At 39.9% G+C, this 19,558-nt stretch overlaps 1 protein-coding gene across 1 annotated transcript in view; it reads left to right on the forward strand.

The window, feature by feature from the left end:
• The first annotated feature begins 466 nt into the window (after positions 1–466).
• The window catches only part of LOC131430779 (pair-rule protein odd-paired), a 58,400-nt gene continuing 39,308 nt past the window's right edge, over positions 467–19,558 (forward strand). Inside the window, exon 1 of the mRNA XM_058595981.1 lies at positions 467–1,954. Coding sequence (XP_058451964.1) covers positions 982–1,954 — 973 coding nt within the window. The 5' untranslated portion in view covers positions 467–981. The remainder of the gene's footprint in view (positions 1,955–19,558) is intronic.

Genomic DNA, 19,558 nt, shown 5'->3' on the forward strand with positions numbered 1-19,558 from the left:
TCTGACTACGGCAGAAGAAGCAGTAACGAGAGATGCGTGAATCAAATTATTTCAGTTTCATTTCTGCACTTCCATGGTTCGGTATCGAGTTAAACCGATCTTTTCGATGGTGGAAATGATGCGGTAGAGTGAGAGCCCCCTGGTACAGAGCGGCTACATTGTTTCAAGTTATTCTCTGCATCTTCCGTGTGGGTATATTTTCTCTGTGAGTGAGAGTATGATGGAAAACATTTACTCTCCGGGTAAAGTGAGATGGGAACTCCGTTTTAAATGGAAGAGAGAATGGGACAAACCCAGTGCCTCAGTTTGTGCCGAGATCCAATCAAGTGTGTAAAGCGTCAGGAGGCGTGGTTTTGCCTTCCCACCGTTTATCGTTTCAGTGACAGTGTGGCAGTACATGCTTGGATGTTGGCCGTTGGCTCTCCTGCTCTTGCTAGCGCTACAGTCAGTATGCTACCAACGCTCGTTCGCTCAATAGGATACGTGGATTCCTGTAGTGAGGTCAAATCTTGATAGAATTTTAGAGTTTAGTCCCGCTGCGTGTGTCGTATTGTAAACACCATACTGCTGTGGCTCTCACAGCGCGTTTTGGCATTAAGACAAGCCATCAGCCAATCGAGCCCAGTACCGAGCTCGGGTCGTTTGAGGAGTGAGTGTCAATGTGCAATTGCAATAGCGAGATATCACTAGGTGAGATCGCACAGCGTGAAGAGAAGAAGAGCCAAGAGTTTTCGTGCATTCGTGAACTGAAACGATATACAGAGTGTCGCGTGCGTATCGCGTGGTGAAAATTACCAATAAACCGCTTGGTTTGGAGATTTTATTGTGACAGTGAAAAGCAGTGACAGCCAACAGTTTTAAAGGAGACAAATGATTTGAAAACGAATTTGGTAGTACTTACCGTAAGTGAATAGTTTAGTGAACGAAGAACGGTGTCGGTTTAGTGAGAGCAAAGAATTTGGTATATTCTAACGTTCCAGAATGATGATGAATGCTTTCATGGACACAAGTTCGACCGCACATCACTCTCATTTGGCAACGTTCGGAATTAAGATGTCTCCAGATCATCTGGAGCAGAGTGACGTCGACACAGCAAGCACCGGTAGCATGTTGCCACCATCGGTGGGAAGTTCCAACACGCCAAGTGACATGCTGTCATCGCAGTCCTTCTATCAATCATCGGCGAATGCAAGTAGTACCTACAATGCTCACCATTTATCACCGCCCTCACACATGAGTCACATGGCACCGTATCACTCGAGGGACTTCCTCGCGTTGAAGCGTGATAATGATTACTTCAGTTCCTCCGCTGCCAGCGCAACTGGCGATCCTACTTCATTGTTCCATCATGCTCATCCTGCCGTTCACGACAACCTTAATCATCACTCGGCCTCGTCATTGAGTAATCATCACTTTCATCCGCATCAAATGCGAATGGGCCTGACAGCGGATTATGCCCATCCTTATCATCAGAGCAACTATCCCTCGGTACATCATCAGCACCTAGCTAACCTTCCGGTGAACCCGGGAACCTCGGGGGCATTCTTCCGCTACATGCGTCATCCCCCGTCGATCAAGCAGGAAATGCAATGTCTCTGGGTAGAACCGGAACTTCCTCCGCACCACCTGGGGCTAGGATTGACCGCACTGAGTGCGGTGGCCGCTGCCGCCGTCGCAGACGGTAGTCGCAAAACGTGCAACAAGATATTCCACTCGATGCAGGAAATCGTAACCCACCTGACGGTAGACCACGTGGGTGGACCCGAATGCACCACCCATGCCTGTTTCTGGCTCGGCTGTACCCGCAACGGGCGCCCCTTCAAGGCCAAGTACAAACTGGTCAACCACATCCGGGTACACACCGGCGAGAAACCGTTCCCGTGCCCGTTTCCGGCCTGCGGGAAGGTATTTGCCCGATCGGAGAATCTGAAGATCCACAAACGGACACACACCGGTAAGTTGTAGTTCTTTTTTTTTCCCGTTTCCTTGATCAGCCAGTGTCGGAAGTCAAATGTCAATTGACTCCCATCAAGTACGCAAACAACTAGGCAGTTGAAAGAAGGTCTCATTCATGTCATTGCAAAAATTCCGACTGTTCCGTCGGGAGGAACAGGGTCGACCTTCCAGGAAGAAAATGAGAGAACAATGAGCACTACTTGGTGACCGACCTTCCGTCGGTTCCGTGAAGTTCGATTGCTGTTTTGGGCCAACAAACTTGGTTGGTGGCATACGAGGATCTAGAACCTGAAGCATCCTTGTTGGAAGGAGAAAAGTATCCTAAAAGAAATCGTGGTATTGTGCTTAAGTATTGGCTCACGAAAATGTGGAAAATATTTTTATATATGATCAATGGAAGACACCGCCGGAGAATATCAATCATATAATTTACAAATTTCCATCTTTTTAATACAAAACCTAATTCTGGGGAGCTTCAGACGCAATCGGTTCAGATAAAACTAAATATGGAATTCAACCAACAAACCTGTCATTCATTATTCATGTTAACGAAACACATCGAAAGATCGCTGTTTTGAGCCGCGTAAAACGTTATCATTGAAATTATCGAAAGAAAATGTAATCAAAGAGAAACTGTCTTTTTATAATTCGTCTTCAGATATTGTTGGTGTTTATTGCGACCGTGTCACGCAAAATCGCAGCAACCTGTGCATTTTCATAGCTCATAATTTTTTCGTTTCGGTACACTGATAAAAATTGGTGCGATCGGTTCGTACGTAAATAGCATTTCAATTTAAAGTGCTTTTTCAAAACATAACCAAAACGATTTGTTTTATGATTTCATGTGCAAATTCATTAGGATGCAAGATGAGATAATATTTCACTTAGCTTGGATGTGACGTGTTTTGCTATTGAATCGAACTACATGTGTTAAACACTTCATTTTCAAGTGGAAATGAGTACAGCACAAATGTATGTGCAAAACACTTGATTCGGTCAACCGTGTTTCAATTGAAATCTATATGAAAAACAATGTGACATTCATATGAAATTCATATAGAATCTAGAGGTAACAATATATCTTATCATTTTGATGTGCATTTCAGATAAATGTAACATGATTTCCACTAAATATCAACAGGTTTTAAATAGCTCTTTTCAAGACAGAGATGCGAAACATTTTTATAGAAAATCTGTATTGGCCAGTATAAAAAAAATATCTGTAGTTATCTGTATTCAATAAAACGAAATTTCTGCAATGAAATTATGTTAAAAAATATACTTAACAATTATGGTTATAAAATGAGCGATTCAAAGAGCATTCATTTTTCATATCTTCGTAGTTCACACAAATCTAAGACGATGAAATTTTATGAAAAAACAACAATTGAAATTCAATTCCATATACTTTCATACCCAGTTTGAAAATGTTGACTTCATAAATTGACAAGGAATTCCAAAGCCTAATGTGATTCATAGAGCATTCATGTTTCATATCTTCGTAGTTCACAAAAATCTAAGACGATGAGATTTTATGTAAAAACAACAATTGAATTTCATTTCCATATACTTTCATACCCAGTTTGAAAATGTTGACTTCATAAATTGACAAGGAATTCCAAAGCCTAATGTGCAAACTCAAGTCAATAAAGTTTCGTGATTCTATAATTTCCTTGAATATCAGTTGAAATTAGTTTAAAATTCTAATGTAAATGTATTCCAGTGTTGACTATCAAATGAACGACTGAATGCAAAAGTCAGATAAGTGCAACTTAGTTTGAAAACCCTGTTTAAGTGTTTTTAAATACAAAAATCGGATAAAAACATTGTGAGCAAAAACCGGACATGGATTTTGCAATGCAAGAATCGTTTCAAAATATCTTTTCTGCAAGAACCGGACAAAACAACTTTGAATGCAAAAACTAGACAAAACTTAGCTGGTTCTTTCAAAACAAATGTATTTATCCGGTGTTTGCATTCAAAGTTTTTACCGACTGTTGCAGTGGACGAAGCATGGTTCGCTTGTTTGTTAAGAGCAACTTGATCTATGCTGCGTTCCCACAGCGGCAGTTTGTGCATAAAAATTTCCACTTTGTCTTGTGATTTTTCCGTTCATTAATAAACTTTTATCCCGTCACTGCAATCAAATACTATAAGATAGCGAATTCGGAAAGGTTTAATTTTTCACTATTACATTTTGTAAAATCTGTATTAAATTGAGAAAATCTGTATTTTGTATAAAATTTGTATGCGCATGTAAAAATTTGTATAATACAGATAAATCTGTATAAATGGCATCTCTGCTTCGAGAGCATCTTTCAGGTGTCAAAATGAAATAAATCAAAAGGTCTTTAGCAGCTGACTTTTTCAAATTGTAACTATTTTTACAATCATTTTCAAATCAAGAACCTTTCTTTCGGCTGGAGGTCATTTTTGAATAAGTCCAATATGAATTCACTGATATTCCTGAGACTAACAAAATTTTTCATGAGTATGCAATTTTAATAAATCTTTCAGAGCAAAATTTGCCTGCATTTGAACAAGTACAGTAACTCTTTTCCATTCTCCCATCAAAAAGTATATTTTTGATTCAGGATACTAAAAGAACCTTTGCGTTTGTTTGTTTAGTGACATGTTTGAGGAATATGCCTTTTCATTATTAAATTTTTGTATATTTCCCCAATTTAATTATCTAATCGCTAGTTCATTTCTATTGAATTGCAAGCTTAACGAGAGACTATCTCTGATTTCAGAAACATTGTCTTAATGTGGAAAGATTATGCAAAAAAATGCTCAATCATGACAGAAATAAGTAGTGTTTTAGAAGAGAAATGCAAAAATAAGCATAAAACATTACTAATTTATTTTTTTCAGTCGCTTTGACTTAAAAGTTTCGATGGACTTTTTGCTGGAAATTTTCCAACGAGAAATAGATTGAAAGATGTATTTGTTTAGGTATGGTACCTAAATTCTACGATGCCATGGGTATCCATTTCAAAGACATTACTGGATGACGTGAATACCAATATCATCTTACACAACACGACTAATATCTAAAGCAAAGTATCGCGGTTAATTCACAAAGGGTAAATACACGAACTCTCGATCTAAATTCTTCAACTAAATTCTGAAACTTTGTTGTAGATCTGGATTGTTATTCGGAATCGTAATTCTGATCCTAAGTTCTGGAACTGGCCTCTGGAGCTATATTTAGGACCTGGATTCTGAAATTGAGCTCTATACCTAAATTCCAAACCAATAATTTCTGATTATATTTTAGATATCAGAAAGTGATATTGTTACGCTGTTTACAATAAGAGAAGCGACTAATTCAGCACAGAATGCATCCCGATTGCGCAGAACTCCGTACATGTTTAGACTTTGCACGGTCGAGTTGAGATTCATGTTGCATTCTCACATTATTAGAGCGAATGTTACACACCAAAAAAATTTGAATGTTACAGGTGGATTTAAACCCTCGCACGATGTAATTCATGAAAACCTAATTTGTCTAATGACGGAAAATTTCATATGTTATGACTTAATGTTAGTTTGTCATGAATTTTACTGGTTTTGACTGGCATTCTGCTAGCAGGTGCGACTGTATGAATTTAAATGCACTTTTATTAGCCAAGAAGATGTGTACTTCTGTGGCTTAGTCGATTAAAAGACGTACTTAGTGATCCATAGATTCTCGGTTCAAGTCGCGACGGTTGCTCTCAGTATTCTTTTTTTTTTATTTCAATGAATTTCATGTATGGAGTTTTAGACACAATATTGAATGTTCTTCCACGTAAATTTATGTGTAGAGTAAAAATTCTTAAGCTCTCGTTTTTAACACACTGCATTACTTCTCAGTTGATTGAAAACGTTGTTTAGAGGTGCAGTTAATAAGTTATTGCAATTAGAATCTGTAACTATTCATGATTACCCTATGAAAAACGGACCGAAAAGTAAATGTTTAATGTTTGTGAAACATTTTTTAATCGTTTTGCCAATTTAATTATACTGGATATGTTAAAACACAACCCAGAATTCAACGAAATTGTGCAGAAATTTGTACACACGGGTAAAAATCATTTGCCGGTACCATGATTTTTCAATCATGAAATCATGAACCATATTCACATTAAATTGCATGAGCAAAATGATTGATATCATGAAAATTTTTATGAAAGATGTGTTATTGTTCATGATATCAATCGTTTCGATCATGAAATCATGACTTATTATTCATGATAGACATGATTCATGATTTTAAATCATGGTTCCGGGGTGCGGTGCGTGGGTCAAACTCTTTTATCGACAAGCGTATTCCTAGAGCGAATATTAGAATAAAGACATCTCAAAACATTTCATTTGTGATACTATATTCTCTTCATGTTGAAGGCACTTTTACAAGATTCTCGCCAATAACATTTCTTGTATAATTCATAAAAAAAGAAAAGTCTGTGTATCGAGATAATAATAAGTTGATTTCTAGGTGGTAATTTTTTTTAGTGTCGGAGAGAAAAACAGTATAATATATTTGTTCCATGAATATTTCTTTTCTTTTAAATAATTCAAACGATTCCGTTAGTTACGCTTCACTGAAGAACTGCAATCGTCGTTATGTACTGATTTTATTTTTATCATTCCCCAATATTCAAGCAAGCAATGCGTAGAATTTGCTACCCAATTAAACTATTTGCACTTTGATTCATGTGTCTGTTGGAATTCTGTCAGGCGCGCGTGATTTGTTTAAACCTGTTAATGCTGAAGGATTCGAAATGACATTTGAGATTTAAAAAGATTTTTTTGTGTGTAATGCAATAATAGCGAGAATAAACAGCCGTGATTAAGCGTGTAGATTCAGGTATGCAAAAACTGCATTACGCACACTCGCAAATGTTTTGTTCGGGCAATTTTTGAGTTGACTTTTTGGCCTGCCGCACTGCCTACCCTGCCTATCCCTGTCAGTCAGCTCGGTAACCTACCTACCTGCTGCTGCGGTAAGCTACTTCCCGAGAAAATCAACAAGAAAAATCCACCTTCTGCAAAGGTGAACCGAAAAGGTGCGGTAATTATTAAATTATTCATGCCTTGTTCCCGGTAATTACCATTTTGCCTCTAGGAGGAGATCCATTTCAAAGAATCCAACGGACTGTTGAAGACTTTTAGAGCAGGTCTCTTATGCTGGAAGCTCAGGTTAGAACGAACGAAATTTAATTAACGTGTAACATCAATTTTCCCTACTATCGATTCCGTTTACCTCTCTCTCTTTGCTTGGCTCTCGTGTACGAGAAGATGGATCTTAATTAATTTCTTATTGCTCGAATCGTTTTTCAAGATTCTTCAAAATTCGTTTTTTTTTCTACTGAGCACACGCCTCAGGCCCCCGGGCTAAGAAGGTAAGATTGATTGATAAACAAACGATTCCGGTTTTTAGTGATGGGAACCACTACCATGCACAGCTTACTGCGTTGATTTTCAATCCGTGGTGATCCGTCAGTTCACAGCTCTCCAGCCAGACCAGAGATTGTTTGTGCAGACTAATAACTGTGAAAAAGGTGATTATTCGGTTAATTGAAAACAAGAACCGAGGCGTAAAGTGGTTCACCACACTGAAACGCACACGTACACAATCGCCCGACCTGGCGTGGTGAGTAAATATTTATGCACGCTTTAACCTCCACCGGATGATGGTGTAACAATAAAGCGTTTGCCATTAATCAAAGTAAGCTCTGGAGTTGTTAAAGCAGCATAACCGGGACCGGTGCTTGGGGTGCTAGGTTTAAAGTCAACCACAAGGCCGCGGCTGGACTAAGCATTCGACTACGAGTCAAAAGCGGGTAGAGTATCGATTTTTCCATTACGGCCGGTGACACCCCATCCGGCACGGAAAACAAAGGGCATCAGGATAAACAGAGACACATAAAACAGCACAGCGCAAACCTCAATAAAGCAATTTCAACTCCTCCCACAAGTTGTTAGGGTTGTTAGAGCTCCCGTTTGGCTAGTCGGTGGTCCGTGGTGGGCAACCCGGGTTTGTCCTCTGTCAATGACACGCTGCCTGGTTCGTATGAAAGCCGAACCACAACCCCCGGCTGCAATCTGGCAGGCAGGCAGGCAGACAGAAAAGCAGAGGCCAGTGAAAGCTAGTCGACCAAACAATTAAATTGAAATCATATAACACAGTTATTCTGCCTCTTGTATGTGCATAACCAAAAGAGTCGCCCGATTGTCAAACCCGAACAGTCGGTGCAAATTGAAATGTCAATTAGAAATGACGCTGATGAAGATCTCAACTGCGGAAAAAGAAACGTCGGTATCATGGTCTTCTATGACGGAACACAAACCGGTAGTGCATTAATGCGCTCCCGTGTCACGAGGTGTCACTAGCATTGCCCTTGTCTGGAAGAAAAAAAAATGGCCCAACATCGAAACAGTTCATGAACTGAACTATAAAACTGCAATATTCCTCGGCAAAGTTCGCTGGCACAATCCTCGGCTGAATTCGACCGCAACGACCAGGACGCCACAAAAAAAATATCCAACAGGCGGAAAATTTAATGAAAACTTTTTCTCGCCACAAACACTTTAAACCGACACAAACCGACATCCGAGTAAAGACGGGCACCGACAACGAGTTGTGGTGGCATAGTTTTTCCTCAACCAGATACTAGGATACCAAAAGGTGATGTGGAGTGGGAAATGTCATCGGCGGTGTAGCCAAGTGTAAACAATGCACGGCGAGAGGGCAAACAATGTGTGTGTGCGCCCTTTTGTGGTTTCGCTCAGTGTTTTTGCGCACACTGCAACGACCTGCCCGTTCCTGGGGCTGGGTGTGGTGTTGGATACGAAAAAAAAAATGGGCGAAAACTTTCCGTACCCATCGCAAACACCACCACGGACTGCTGAGGGACATTTTTATTGAATTAGTTTTAGATCTGACGACGGGGGGGGCACCCTGGTAGGTTGTTTGACGGAGTTGTCAAAAATTTTCCCACGTTCATCATTCCTTCAACTTCTGCCGCGTGGAAAAGGGGAGTAGATCGAATATCATCACCTTCGGAACGTCTTGATTTACCTACCTTCATCCAGCAGCCCTCAGCTTGAAGGTTGCAACGAGACCGAAGGAACTCCCGGTAATCTAATTTAGTTGCTAACGTATAATTTGAGAAGTTATTTTCACAGCACGATCCGGCCCAACGCGCTTTCGTCGTGTTATTTCGCAATTCTCTTCGCTTCTTTTGTTTCAACCGAGCCCAAACGCAGAGGGATCTGTAAAATCTTCCATGCCCTGAGGCTATTTACACACACAGTACGCGGTCGAGCCTTTAGCTCGGTGAAGAAACTTGTTTTGTTTTTTTTTTTCGAAAAGAAAAACCCATCCATCCAACCGACCGAGTAGAGTGTTATAACTACATAATAATAACCTCATTCTTATGTATAATTTAACCGCCTACTTATCACGCCCTCTTTTAAATTGATTCCATATTAGCGCAACATCACTTGGATCACAGCAGCCGAGTGCGCGATGCAACCACCACCACCGCCACCACTGCACATGTGGTGAATATTTTCTGTCCTGACAGTTCTGTACGGAGTATGCAACATGGTGAAAAACTGCTCGATTAATGAGAACTGCTCAATGAATGTTTATGACGCCTGGTGCGGGTCATGATTTATCGATCCACCTTACAGCTTGCTAGTCATCGTGCGGCACTCGATCGCGACGACGACGGCGACGACTGACGCGCGATGGCAAAGCGTGAAACGCTGAAAATTATTCCAACAATAAATATTTGACAAGATATTAATTTGTTTATGACAGGCCCCCAATGGCAGCCCGGCCGTAAACTGGGATTGAATTTCAGCTTGTTGAATCGTACAAACATTTCTTGCCGTCGTCATTCACCCGCCCCAATCCGGTCACCAGAAACGATATCTGGACCGTATCGATTTTCTGTCAACCTCATCGGCACACGTACTTCATTTCAGCGTACGACGTGTAGTTTAATGAAATTATTCAATCGAATATTCTCTCGCTCATTTATCACCATAAACGATTGACGTTTTGGCTGTCATAGATTGTGATTGGGTGAGTACGGCAAACACACACTGTCACAAACGTCGCAACTCGTGTGGTGAATTCACGCGCTCATCGTTCAAACATGCATAGATCAAATTTCACGTTCTGCCTTTGTTTTATCGATCGACTGTCATGTCAGCTTCCACCTTCACTTCTCAATCGAAATCCTTTTGTTTTTATCTTAATCGGTGTCATGTCAACCAATTAGACTTCTTGTTTTTTTTGGTGACTCCCTAAGCGTTTCGAGTGGCCGAGGCCTCCCGGTTCGCCCGAGAGAGAGGGCCAAAATTTCGAGTGTCAAATGATTTGAAAACAACCACTTAAGATAAGATTTTGTTTTTTTTCCTCCTGTTTCGTTCGGCGTCGCTCAGTTCCTTTTGCTTCTACTTGATGCCCATCTAGCGGTGACTGTAAGTGGCTCTTATGGGTTCTTAGCTGTTTTTCTTTTGTCTTACGCTATCGGTCTTTTTTTCTGTGTCTTAAAATTTTAGGATCACATGTCAGGCCACCGGGTCATGGCACACTTTGACGAGTAATTCGAGTGGAGGCATTCAGTGAACTGCCGAAGTGACGCCCTGTGGTAAAACAAAGGAGGCTGTAAATTTCCACTCCAGTTGATGGGAAAAATTTTTTTCGCCATAGGAATTCCGTCACGGTCATAGCGAAAAGACGAATAAATTATGTTTGCATAAATAATTCATTGTTTCCCGATACTTGTCGGATTTTCCCGAAATAATATTTCCTTTATCATCATTAAAAATCTATCATCACCACTCCCGGTACCGAACAATAACTGAAGAAATGAAAATCTATTTTTCCATCTGTCCCACCCCGTTCCTGTTTTCCCACCTCCAAATTGTGTTGCAATGATCGTTTCTGCTATCGATTCCCCCTGATTACAGTAGCAGTATAAGGAAGCAGAAAAAAATGGCTGCTGTTCCCGCCATTTGATCTGTGTGCACAAAAAAAAACTTTCTCCTTTCTAGATTTCCGCTTCGGATGGGGGTTGATATCCCGACAAAAACACTCGGAACTCCGGATGAAAAATGACCAGCCGAAAGAAATTTTCTTGCTTTGCTTGAGTAAGGGTGGAAAACCGAACGGGTCGGGGCTGTTTCAGTGTCGCCAGGATTGTCGATTTGAACTGAACGGGTATCTGATCAAGAAATTTTGCTTATGAACGAAGATTTCTTTGCCTGTGAAGGTTTCTTGCCACGTAAAAGCTTCAATCCAAACACATCAGACCAAATCACACTCAAAATTAGAATTAAAATGCGGATTCGCAAAAGTTCCCATTGAAAAGAACGAATGTCAAACCCAAAAAATCAATCATTTCTCTTACTAAATAATTCGAACATGAAATTTCAACCGATTCAAAATTTTGTTCCAAATTCGTACGCCATGAAGTTGGGAAATCTATTAATTAATGCTTAACGATTTGGATTCCATGATGAATCAACCGGGTTTTATTTGACGATTCTCATAAATCAATTTAACTGTCCTTTTTTTGCCTTGTTAAGCAGAAAAGCCATCTTGAACAAGTTTTAAGTTTTTTCATTAGTATCTAACGAGAAAAACGGATTGAAAAATAGATTGACGAATGAAACTTCAGAAATAAAAATTGTCGCATAAATGGACCTCAAAACCCGCTACTTGTGCTTGCCCGAGGAAATTGTTTTACCAATTGAATTAGTCTGCATGTAGAACACGCGCAGAGTAAGTCTACAGAGATAAAAATATTTTGTAAATTTACATCTATTTTCACGCGTTTATTTGAAGCCGGTGATTGAACAAGGAGTGTATCGAAAATAAGCTATCCACAATTTTTTCTTTCAAATTATGATAAGAAACGATGTTTTATTCAAACTAAGAATTGATCATTTATTGTACGAGGTTAAATTTGCGCATAATGAAAACCGGATTGAATTTAAGTTATTTCTTCACGAATTTTCGAACTTTTGATCGAACGCTCTTTATCAAGTGCCGGACAAGTGTTGCATCGCATTTTTGGACGCTTCAGCCAAAATTTTCTTTGCACTCCTGCATTTTCCCAGCTGCCTAACCAGTCTTCTTGAAGACCCTCTTCACGATTGCCCAGTAATGTTCGATGGGACGAAGCTGAGGGCAATTTGGTCTCTTCCGCAAGCCAATTGAGAGTGGTTTTGGCATAGTGAGCCGACGCTAAATCTGGTCAAAACAGTGGAGGTGTATTATGCTTCGTATATAAAGACAGTAATCTCTTCTGGAGACACTCAGATCGATAGATTTCTGCATTTATAGTTCCGGTAGTATAAAACATGTTTGACTTCAAACCACAGGAACATATTGCTTGCCATACCAGTACCTTTCGACCGAATATCTCCACTTGAATCGACCTGTCCGCATCGCTCACCAACAAGTAAACAAACGAAAGCTGACAGCCAAACGCACTGCATGCTGTGATCTGAGCATAAAAAACCATCACAAATACATGCGTACAACACAAATGTAAGTGGATAGCTTATTTTCGATACACTCTTTATAAAGTTACATCGCAGCTTTTTACTTTCCAATATATTTTAAAAGCAAAACTCTTATTCATTGAAAAATCGTTTACAGTTTTACATCGAGCTCTGCTTTAGCCGCCAGACGCTGATTTAAGCTTTTTCGTTTAGTCTCTTCCACTACATTTGGAGTATAACAGAATTATAACGATCTTGATTGAAGTGTATTGGCAGCAGCAGCGACGATTACGAACTGCAACACAATATTGAAGGACAAGTTGAATTGACGATTTTCCTGAATTGAAAAAACTAACGGATTTGAATCCGGTTTCTGTGGTAACTTTTTATAAAAAATTTGTTTCTGCAATTGCCCTCATCAATCTTTTTTCGTGTTAGATATTAAAAAACACAAAATATTGAAAACAATACTGACTGAAAAACATTTCCCAGATGCAGAACTCGAATATTCAAAACTTTTTCAAATCACGTGATCGAAAAAAACACCCCAGTCTCCCTTATATATAGAGAAATCTAATTTGGAATACCGTGATGACAAAATGTCTGCAAATTGTATTATGCGTGGCTCCCAGGTAAAAATTTTACCATGTGGCTACGAGTTTCTGCCATAAAATGTGTGTTTTAATTAGGAAGCTATTTGATTTCGCAAGCAATTTGAAGCATCGGACAGTAAAGCTCAATTTTTAGATTCGAATGAGTTTATGAAAGAGATCCGAAAATCGGGATGTTCGTAGAGACTGGAAACCTGGATGCCTTGGAAAGCAGTTGAAATATCAGTGAGAATCGTACCCGAGTTGTTACTAATTAAGACATTGTGATTGAGTTTCTTTTATTGTTTAATCGGGTCAGGTACGGGAAGAAATTTTTAATTTCAATCGAGTATAAGTATAAATATAAGCCATAAGTCCATTGATAAGCAGTCATCAGGGTTTGGATGAATAAAGCAGTGAAGATGAGTATACATGCTTCACGGCGTATGCCCCATAATTAACCCTTATGCACTCGAATGGGTACCCGGGTACTTTTTCGAATTTCAAAATAAGAAATTTCTGAGTTAGGTTTAAACTAAGATTCTGCAATTCGGTCAATTCCAAGAACTAGTTGGACCATAACTTCTCATGCTTTGACTTTTCATTTTACAGTAAGGGGGGTCGAATGGGGGGGCTCAAATTTTTTTTATTACGTAAACACCCGAATGGGTACCCGGGTACCCACAAATAAAAATGCTTGTAACTAAGGCAAATTCCATCCGATTTGAATTTTTTCAGTACGGGTAAATTCAGAAATTTATCCACTTTTCGATGGCCGTGTATATTGCTGTAGTAGGTTCTTCTGGTTCCCGTTAATCCGGATTTCCGTAGAATGTTCCGACACTTGTGTTTTCCACCATAAATGTCATTTACTAATTTGAAACTTTTCCAAACCAGCTATTTGAGAAAGGCCGTACCAAAATGAACCTTTTGTAGAAAAATGACGTCATCTAAAGGGTAGTTGGCCTATTCTGGACTTACTCTCATAGAACGAAAAAAAGGAAATATAAATGAGAACGAAACTGTTTGGGAAGTAACTTCGTGATGTTTCGAAATGTTTGTTGCCAGAATTAAAAATTGTATTGCGTGCTCCTCGCAATAGGCCTGAAGTACATAATAATTTTCAAACTGAAGATAAGAAAGTGAAGTATATAAGGGAACATACATAAAGTACGTCACGCGTTTAGGGGGGAGAGGTTTCAAAAATACGTGACAATACATGGTGAAAAGATTGAGAAATGCTTGACAAAGGGGGAAAGGAGTGGTAGAAAAATTCAAAATTTTATGTTACGTACATAACGGATGCCCCCTGAAATATATAAACATAACAACTCAGCATAGCACTTGATTTCATATAGCAATTCTTAGATAAGATTACAAAAATACGTGAAATCCGTGTATAAATGCCTCGATGTCGGAACTCATTTAGGATATCCGGGTTCCTGGGAACCAGGAGCACCATGTCCATCTTTATGGGTACCAATCCCAAAGAGCTTAAGTTCCTGAATCCAACAGTGCTAAAATTACTTCAATCGGTTGAAAAATGCTCAACTTACAGCGATTTAAAAAAATGGGTACCCGGGTACCCATTCGGGTGGTTAAAGGTGTTTTTTTTTTCGAGTGCACAACGGTTAACAGCAAGCAAATTAGCTTCACGGTGCAAGATAGAGATGAAGATTAAATTTTCAGTCTGGCTCTTAACTGTCGCATGTTACTTCGAGCTCCGAACGCGATTCACATGCACTACTACGATTAAACCCAATTAAACGCTATTCAGCAAGAATTTGATTTACACAAGTAACAAGACTGCAGGAGCTAGTTTCTCTCTAACAGCCAGTAAACGAAGCGTTCGTTTGTTTGCAATATTTGGTGAGATCACCAGATCGCATTTGCGAATTGCTTCGCTCCTGTTATTTCTGTTTATAATATTCAAGTATAACTAAGAATTCTTACCCTCTACTAACTTGACACGAATTGAATAAGTGATGCAACAGTTTTCGTGGCATAAAGTCATCATTAACTGAATATATAATCTTCATCACTTACTAGCCCCGTGAAGATTGTTAGCTTGCAATGAATTGTTTGTGAGAAGAACGACGTTCAGGACCACGAAAGAGCAAACTATATTCATGGCTTCTGTGCTTCATGAAGACTCTAATACCAGCATACTATACCATCTGTGCATATGTGGAATATATTTGCTCCCACTAGCGTTTTGTTTGTGTGGTTCTTTTTGAATGGAAAGGTGAGCGGTGGAATTGTTCGCTCACAATGCAATGGAAACTATATATTCATTCACCGGTGAATGAATATTCCAAACCCTGGCAGTCATAGACTGAAACATTGCTGTTAACTAAAGAATCAGTTCACTTAGACAAAACAATGCGCATATCCCACACTTAGTCCAGTTTTCGGCAATTGGATGGGAGAAAAATAAGGTAAAGCAAGTACTCAGACTCTACTGTAGCATCAGCTATAACAGCACAATTTGTATCATTTGGAATACAGGATATTGTTCCCCAGGTAAAATTGCTGCCAGGCGAGGGTTGCATCCGAAATGGTAGTTTCAATTCGAAACTTGCAATTGAGTAAACGACGCAAACGTTGAAATCGATTTTTTTTCTGTTCGCACAAGTTTCTTGAAAAATTTTCGTGTTCTGGCCGGCTATGGGTGAAGAATTTTATTTTTATTTGGGTTCAATTCGGGTTCAAAAATTTCCATACACGGCCAAAAATTTCCATACACGGCCATCGGAAAATCTGGCAAAAGATCTGGTTAGTTTGAGTGTCTGGTGAAGCGAGAAAAATCTGACATCCAACAGATAAATCTGGCAACGCTGGTCACAATTACATTTCTGTTGTATAAATTTATCGTAATAATCGTGACGTTTTCAAGATGCTAAGTTGTTTTGTTTTGTTAGTGTTTCTGGTTAGTGGTTTGTTTTCTTATAACTTCATACCGAATAGTGTCCAGTAAAATCTACGTAACTGAAAACATAACTTTTGCAAGAAGATTAGATGATTTGATATTAAAATGATGATTCAAAAAAAAACTTTAATGTACTAGCAAATAAAATCAGTGCAGCTATACGTAAGGTTTAGAAGAAACAATCATTTTCGCTCAAAGGTAATAAATGAAAGAAAAAAAACTAATTCTAATACATATACTTCTAGTCAATGACTCAATGGCAGGCCTTCTTCGAATTGACAACACACATCCGACAAGCTGGCAGCGCTGTCGGAAAGAAAATTTTCGCCTCACCATGTCTGTATCCTGGAAGTAGCACATCTTGCCGAATTCAATGTCCTTCAATTCTGCAAGCTCAAGGAGCCCATTGTCTCTCCGGTTTTTGCCACCAATTGAAAAAGGCACAATGAATCAATATGAAGAGGGCGAACGAGATTTCCCGTTATCCGTTGTCAGAATATATATATTTATATAGATTTATGTCTGCACACGGAAGAAAAGAACTACCGACTACCGACCTACTCTCAATCATAGTTGAAGAACGAGAAACGAATTGTCTTCTATCAAACCATCACCAATACCACCGGGCGGCTAGTGACCTCCTTTATGTGCAGGCACCACCAATGCTAACAAAAGACCACAGAAAACCTTCATCCTCGAAGGATGGCCGAGTACAATACATGTTTTTCATGGATCGATGACAGTGGGTTTTGTGCAATTGTTTTCAGCCGCTTTTTTTGAGAACCGAGATCCTTGAATGTTACGGCATTTTGGTTATGGAGTCTAGAACACTATGCCGTCGCCAAAGCGGCAAAAATATGGTGTTTCTTTTCACCTGGTTTTTTTTTTGAGTGCAAAACGAAGAAAATCAAACCATCGGCCTACTTCGACCGATGAATCTGAAAACCAATTTAGAAACGCTAATCATTCCTGACTACTGTTAGTAAGGGAAAGCATGAGGGCAGCAGCGGCACTAACTGCCCACGGTGGATATGAAATGTGACGTTCAATTTCGATCCCACGGTACTACACCGCACTCCGGTAAGCAAAGTCAGCTTCCATTCCACTGCACCGGGTCGAACAATTTCGTGAGCCCGCGCGATCACTATCGAGCTCCGTAGTCTGTGAGTCCGCCAGTCAGCCGAGATCGGTCGGACCAACCGGTGGATGGGGTGTCAAAAAGAGCAAAATTGAAAATAACAACAGCGCTGAGTTCGTTTTGTTTGATTAGACAACACATAATCGAACTAAAATTTCAAACTTGACTTCTGACACGCCAACTGAACGAAATAACAACAGCTTCGCTTAACTACCATGCTCAACAGACTATAGAAAGCAGTTTCATATCAGATTAAAAAACCCTCATCGTTTTCGTTTCTTTCCTAAACATCAAACTCGGACTTTGTGTGTGTGTGTATGTGTTTGTGTTTGGATTTGTGTTCCGCTTCTTCTACCATCTACTGCTTGGTGATCTACACAATGGAGTGCTTGGGATGGAAAGCTAACTGTCATAAGCATCAGGTTATCCTGTTTCTTTTTTTTTTCGGTGGAGACAGAAACGAGAGAAAAATACGATTTATTTTGGTCTTGTTCATTTATGTTTAATATGTCTCAACATCAAATAAACATAATCAACCATCTTCGAAGTTGACGTCTGCCGAAGGCAGCGCAAAGAAGCAATAAAGCCACGATTTCCTCTCCGTACCTGGTCCGGGTTGTAGCAACCGAGGGCAAACATCAAATAAACAGTACCCATCCAAGTACACTGTCTAAAAATTGACTTCTTAGGTAATTTCAATTTGAAGTTTCTTTTATGTCGTCGGCTCTGGCATGACATGCTGCGCTTCCTATCGCACTCCCCAACTCGCCCGTGCGAAGCAGTGCCTACTTTGTTTCTTCCCGCTGTCCTGCGAGGGTGGGCAGATTGAAATCTATGTACTGCCAATAATCTTAACAAACTTATCAGCTGGCTTGGCCTACTCGGATGAGCTGTGTAGGCAAATGAAAAATCAACCACCTACTCAATGTAATCTTAATTTTCTAATATTCCACGCCAACCGAGATAGAGATCTTTCTCTGATCATGCAATTTTCTCGCTTGAATGGTAAGTAAAAATTACACCCGATAATCCTCATGAGACTGGTTCTTTCTACGTTTTCTTTCACATCACGTTTCGTTACAGTGTTCTCGTGTTCTGTGGCAGAACTTTTCGCACTCTTCAACCTTCTTCTGTAGTATATTCGGGGTTTTGTTTGTTCTCCTCGAGACAGTTCGGATTAGCACTCGAAAAACTGTAACAGACTAGAACTGATTTACACCGAGCGAAGGGATCAGCCTATATCTGGAGAAAAAAAAATAAATACTCAAGACGAAATCTACAATAGCTAATCAAACCCGGTTTTTGAGATTCTTCAAACTTTCCACCGATTCAGAAGGTTATTTTCATTGTGCTGCTTATCCGACAGTAAGCTTGTTCCTTACTGTCGTGAAAGCAACATTCCACCCGCTTCCATTCCGTCTGTTATGCACACATCCCGAAGCCCTTTAGTCCTGGTAACACCCAGAGAGAAGTAAAAGTGCGAGAAGAAAGGATCAAACAAAATAAATAAACATATCACTTTGAATTGATTTCGGCGGTCGGTCGGCTAACTTTTGTGAAAGGGATATCCTCCGATAAGCTACTTCAAAACTCTCGGGATTAGATCACACACACACACACACACACACACACGACAGGCAGGAATTCAAGTTCATTCGAGTGGGGTCATTCGAAAGTGGTGCATTGTGTAAGGTGTTTGAAATCGTTCGGGAACGATTGAAGGAATACCGTTTTTTTCCCGGCGGGATTTTCTGTGTCTTCGTTCCGCGATCGATATGGAAGAACTGATTTCAAAAGAACAAATCATTCCTAAAAATTTACTTAAAAAACTTCTCGAATACACATTTCTCACCCGGTTTGTCGATATCTTCAAACCAAAAAAAAATGAATGGTATGTTTAATCAAATATGACAATGATAAATATGCCTGTGCACAAATCGAAACGGTAAATGTGCAACAGGACACAAAGGAAGGATCTCTAAAGGATACGCGTTCCAAATTACTCTGAGATGTTTTTCTCCATCCCTGGATGTGTGACAACGGAAACCGGTGGAAAGGTGAGGCCACATTTCGTCAAACCCCGACTCCCAAACGATAAAATATTGAGTAATATATTAGCTATTAGTTTAGCACTTCATAAAACACAAAGGAATTGTTTACACCGGAGCCGCCAGAGCCTACTGCAACAAAGCGACCACAAAGGCGAGCGAGAGAAAGACAGACAGAGTGAATAAAAGCAACTCATCCCGTCCCTTTTGCACTATTTATTAGCTGATTCGGTACGCACTTCCCTCCGTTTTGTCGATGGGTGCTTGATTCCGGTATGTGTGCACTCACCGGCAGTGGCAGACAGTCGTCGACAAATGTTTAGGGAGGGGACCCAGGCTCATCTTCACGCTGCCATTCATCAACATCAGCCAAGCAGGAACG

The sequence above is a fragment of the Malaya genurostris genome, chromosome 2 (genome assembly GCF_030247185.1).
Source record: "Malaya genurostris strain Urasoe2022 chromosome 2, Malgen_1.1, whole genome shotgun sequence".
NCBI lineage: Eukaryota > Metazoa > Arthropoda > Insecta > Diptera > Culicidae > Malaya > Malaya genurostris.